Raw genomic sequence first — 5,422 nt, forward strand, 5'->3', positions numbered from 1 at the left:
TTTTTGGAAAAAGGCTGCAATGAAACAAAGAGTGAAAAATTTAAAGGGGTCTGAATACTTTCCGTACCCACTGTAAACAACCCGAGGATAAAAGCGACAAGAGGAAATGCTTAGAGAAGCTTTTAAGGACATTTTCTACAAACTCATTCATCTAAAAGAAAATAAAAGTTAACAAGCATCTGGGGGCTTTCTAAAACAAAACGGTTCCATGTTTCTGAATTATTATAGTAAGATGCTTGAAATATATCTGTCTAATAAGCACCCAATGATTTCATTGTGCCGTCAGAAAACAAACCTCATTCATGAGTGAACCAGGCAGCTGTTAAATAGTTCTTTAGATGTTATTCTGCTCCAGAAGCAGCGTTGTGGGTCAGGTTTCACTAGTCTTGCATTGCCAGACCCTCTGCCACAGCGCTGTGGAGGAGGGTCTGGTTAGTCCACACAACAATCCGAGATTGTAAAAAAAATGGCCTCTGGTTTATTGCCACGTCTTTAAACCAATCACAATCGGGAAGGAACTTGTTTTGGTGGAACATGTATACGTTCAGAAGTTGTTTTTGTCAGAAAACTCAGATTGAACGGGTAGTCAAATTTCAACACAAAGAAAGCGGAGGTTAACGGACATCCGGCCAAAAAGACCGACATATACGGCGGAATTTCCGGCGGCAATGGAGCAATCCCGGAAGTGAAAGGTCTTGGATAAAGATTAAGTTTCACTGAACCAATGTCAGCTGATGTTTCAAACTCCTCAATATAATCTGTTCTCAAATTAGTAAAATGAGATGTCGAAAAAAACACAAATACTACTCTTGTACAGTCATATATTTTCTACTGCTAGCTATAAATGTGGTTGAACATGTGTACTGAAACACTTATGTCTATGGTGACACAGGAATATATATCTGCACAGTCAGGCATGTCAGTATACGGCGATGCAAAGCTCTACAATTGTAGTCCCTGTGCTGTTGCATAACGGTGGAATGAAAGGTGGCTAAATAGGCTGACAGGAAAGGATGTGAGACAGGATTGTTTTACGCAGAGGCTGAGGTGCACATGGTTAACCTCATAATTTAGCCTTGGACCCTGAATTTAATGTAACATGTGCCAGTTGAGGAGTAGAAAAAGCTTTCATTTCCACATTTCAAATTGTTCAAGTCACAAAACCAAAGCCAAATTATTCATTTTTTTTTAATCAGTGACTTCCTAGAGAGAAGCCACCTGACAAGGTCTGGTTATAAGTACCGCTCTTGGAGATTATTTTGGGCCTAACAAACTTCCTTCCTTGATATGACTCAGTCAGGTTTAGTGAAGTTCAGCTAATGTCATAACCCAAAATTTGCTGTGTTGATTTGGCAAACTATTAGCCGTGCTTACACCAATTTGGAGCATCGGCGATTCAAATGAACGCACAGCTACACTCGTAAAAACAAAAATAGAAATCAATCAATTTCCAAATGAGTTGGGATAGATGTACTGTATGCAATGGCGTCAGTCCAACAGAGGATCAACCAGACTCAGCCCTGTCTTTGTCATCATAAACATCTTATTAGAAGTAATTATGTCTGCTGAGAGCTCGCTCAATCGCAACTTCATCATGCTCAGCTTTAAATTCAGAGTTAACAAATGTCTCAACAAAATAGATAATTAGATCAGGAATGAGATTATCTGTGCTGGCAGTGGTTCGATACACTCAGGGCAGAATGGAGCCGTCACAATTGCACATTACCAGTCACTTCTTTGCCATGACTGCCTGCTGCTGACGCCATGACAACGCATTTTTAACAACATTGGCAACATTACTGGGTAACTCAATTGGATGATGATAAACAAAGACTCGTGCTTATGTGTGTGCCTTTGAGACATTCAACAAATAAATCGTGTACAATTTGAAGTTTATGATAGGCTAGTTGATTAGTTTGTAAGATTATGCTAACCCCTCTCTTTAATATCCAAATGAAATATCAATCGCTGAACCACTAAACTCTTCTCTTCTCCGCCATCCCTTCCCAGGAAGTAGTGGAGGCCGTCGGCGCAGGCGTGGATCCCAGCAGCAACATCACCTTTACCAGCCAATGGGATTTGGCCAGTGCCTTTTTTTTCTCAGGGACTATCATCACAACCATTGGTGGGTGCCCAATTGGAGCATAAAACGACTGATTAAATACTTGTGACTGGAATCTTTTAAAATTCTGAACTATGCATTTTGTGTCTTCAAATCGGTTGCTCTTCTGACCCCACGTGTTCAGGTTTTGGAAACATCTCCCCCAAGACAGAAGGAGGGCAGCTGTTCTGCATTTTCTACGCTCTTGTGGGAATCCCGATGTTTGGTATCCTGCTCGCCGGAGTTGGAGACCATCTGGGTACTGGGCTGAGGAAAGCTGTTGCTAAAATAGAGACTCTCTTTCGGGTCAGGCCCTCAACAAAGCCTTCAGTGTCTTTCTTTGCGTGCATTGTACATGTATTTCCCTTTTATTTGTCTCATCCCATCATGTTGTTTCACCTTGTCGACAGAAATGGCGAGTGAGTCCAACTATTGTGCGAGTGATCTCAGCCGTCCTCTCCATCCTGCTGGGTTGCCTTCTTTTTGTTGCCGTGCCTATCCTGGTTTTCCAAGAGGTGGAGAAGTGGACTCTTCTGGAGTCCGCCTACTTTGTAGTCATCACATTGACAACAGTGGGGTTTGGAGACTACGTTGCAGGTTTAACGACAGTTCATCAATCGTTTTTTTTTTAAACATTAATATGCGTTCTCCCAGCCTGCCTATGATCCCCCAGTGGCTAGAAATGGCGATAGGTATAGACCGAGCCCTGGGTATCCTGCTCTGCCTTTGAGAAAATGAAAGCTCAGATGGGCCAATCTGGAATCTTGCTCCTTGTGAGGTAATAAGGAGCAAGGTTACCTCCCCTTTCTCTGCCTTGCCCGCCCAGAGAATTTGGCCAACCCATGAGAGAGAGACATCATGCAGTCTAATTTATTTTTTCATATTTTTGCATTTCTGTTGAATTTATTGATCTATATATGAGTTTGACTTAATTAGACTGTCAGTTGTATAGTATTAAGTTCACTTAGCAGAGACAATTTTAATTCACCTCATACATTATTCAGGGCTCTTTCCTTGTAAGAGATGCATTATTGATTACCTAATCTGTCATTCAGTATAGTATCTCCTATGTTAAATGTGTATTTACTCCTTAGAAAATGAATGGATGGATGGATGAATATGTTGTCTTTATCCACTGCCATATACTGTGTCTTTGGTTCTTCTTAAAGGGGATTCTGGAATTGCGGGGAGTGACCACTGGTATAAGCCTTTGGTTTGGTTCTGGATCTTGCTGGGTCTTGCCTACTTTGCATCTATCCTGACAATGATTGGTAACTGGCTTCGGGTTCTATCTAAGAAGACCAGAGCTGAGGTACCTCTCCATCTCTCATGTCTGTTTTTATCATGTCCTATCTCTTCCTTTCTTTCCATCATCTCTGTATTTATCCTCTCCTTGCAGATGGAGGAGCTTCGAGCTCACGCCACTGACTGGACTCAAAACATCCAAAACATGTCTGTAGATTTTCGCATTCCAGGAAAAATCGATGACCCTTTCAAACGGCGTCGGCGAAAGCGCCGCCACGGCCCTCGCAGCCAAGGCCCTCGCAGCCAAGGCCCCAGTGTGTCAGCTAATGGGGCCCCTCCTGGGAAAGAAGAGCAGCGTGAGAGTCAAACAGAGTCTGGATCTTACTCTTCCTCCTCCTCTAATGAATCAGGGTCCGGGTCAGAAACTGACTCCCAGGTCACTCAGACGGAGCGAGTCCCTGAAGAAAAAACTATAGAGCCTGAAAAGGAGGAGACTCTTCCAGATCCCCACTTGTCTCAGCCTCTGGACTACTTTGGGGAGAACCTTGCCTTCATTGATGAGTCTTCAGATGCCCAGAGTGGTAAATTACATTTGGATCCTCTGCTGGATACATCACAATCCAACGGTGCACGGTCTCGTCCGCCCAGAAGGAGACGGCAAAGAAGACCTGTTCTACACAGGAGCCCCAAAATCAACAGTGACAAGCAGGAGCCCAGTGGAAACCCCAAACCAGTTCCAGGCCTACCAGTAAAGCCTTAAGATTGAAGCTGATTACAGAAACTCCACCGCTAGCACAAAGACTCAACTTGAAAGATATGAGATATGTTCATAATCTGACAGAAGAGTTCTTAATGTAGCAATTTATTTGTGAATACGTACTGCTTGATTACACTTAAGATGAAAACATGTTGCAGAAGCCTTAGCCACTTGTAGTTTGCACCTAATGATCTTAGCATGCGAGTGTGTATGCCTCAATCAAAGATGATGAAGGGATTTTCATGCCAACGTTCCCGTTGCTTTCTGAGGAGTTACTGCTCTCTACTGGGCCAAAGCAGAAATGCACTACCACTCTCTCAACAGGAGGGTTCCCACCCATTGGTAATCCAAATAGTGCAAGAAACAAGAAAGAGCAACCAATAAGCATGTGGTCAGTGTGGTGCTCATGTTAAACTTGGTTGCTTTGGTCTAAGATATTCTTGAATCCTGCCAACAATTAAACGGGTACTAACGAAGCTCTTGTACATTTTTGCTATGTAATAACTTTTTTTTTAATACTGTGTACAACCATAATATTTGCATTTTGATGGCCGGATGCATTAATCCTACTGTACTGCATATATGTAATAAAGATATTTTTAATGAAAGCAGCACTGTGTCTTACAAGTATGTTCAGCATATTATTACTAAGTACTTGGTTTCTAAAGAAGCTGTTCCAGCCTATAAGGTTCTCTAGGAAATGTGGAACTATCTGTTGAACAAACATCACTTTCATCATCACATGTTGGGTTAGTGCCCTGGGGCACGAAGGATGGCACAACACACATGGTAAAAGTAGGTCAACATGTCCAACAAAGCTGGGATGGAGCCGAATAATGTCCATTAGGGAGAGCTGAATCACTATGGGTGTTTTCTAAAGACCAAACACATGTCAGACAGCCACTGAAAACCAGGATTGGCTACAACATGTGTCCCGTACCTATTTTAGAAGATCTCACAGTGCCCAGTATACAGTGTCTCTTCATGAGGATCATCTATGGACTAGAATATGGTATCAGGTTTAATACTAGATTCAATTACTCATGTCATAAATCTTTGTTTTTCTTTCTGAAGGTTACAAGGTTTGTCTTTCAGAAATTATCAGAAACCTACACCTCTTAACGGCAACGTAAGCCTCTTTTAGAATCAAATAGGGGACTCTGTCATCAGGTGTCCAACAAATCCTCAACATGTCCAATTCACATTTTTATAGATGTAGTGTCTAAACACCACCAAGATGTCAAAATAAAAAATAAAAACTCAATTTGCAAAAGGTGAAAAGGAAACACTTTCAATTTTAGGGAGCTGTTTGAAAATAC

General features: G+C 41.9%; 1 protein-coding gene across 1 annotated transcript in view; it reads left to right on the forward strand.

The window, feature by feature from the left end:
* The window catches only part of LOC117955072 (potassium channel subfamily K member 4), an 8,955-nt gene extending 4,314 nt beyond the window's left edge, over positions 1 to 4,641 (forward strand). Inside the window, exons 4-8 of the mRNA XM_034889216.1 lie at positions 2,011 to 2,125; positions 2,247 to 2,407; positions 2,512 to 2,698; positions 3,271 to 3,413; positions 3,501 to 4,641. Of these exons, the coding sequence (XP_034745107.1) occupies positions 2,011 to 2,125; positions 2,247 to 2,407; positions 2,512 to 2,698; positions 3,271 to 3,413; positions 3,501 to 4,106 (1,212 nt within the window). The 3' untranslated portion in view covers positions 4,107 to 4,641. The remainder of the gene's footprint in view (positions 1 to 2,010; positions 2,126 to 2,246; positions 2,408 to 2,511; positions 2,699 to 3,270; positions 3,414 to 3,500) is intronic.
* Positions 4,642 to 5,422: the final 781 nt, after the last annotated feature.

This window comes from Etheostoma cragini, chromosome 13 (assembly GCF_013103735.1).
Source record: "Etheostoma cragini isolate CJK2018 chromosome 13, CSU_Ecrag_1.0, whole genome shotgun sequence".
Classification (NCBI taxonomy): domain Eukaryota; kingdom Metazoa; phylum Chordata; class Actinopteri; order Perciformes; family Percidae; genus Etheostoma; species Etheostoma cragini.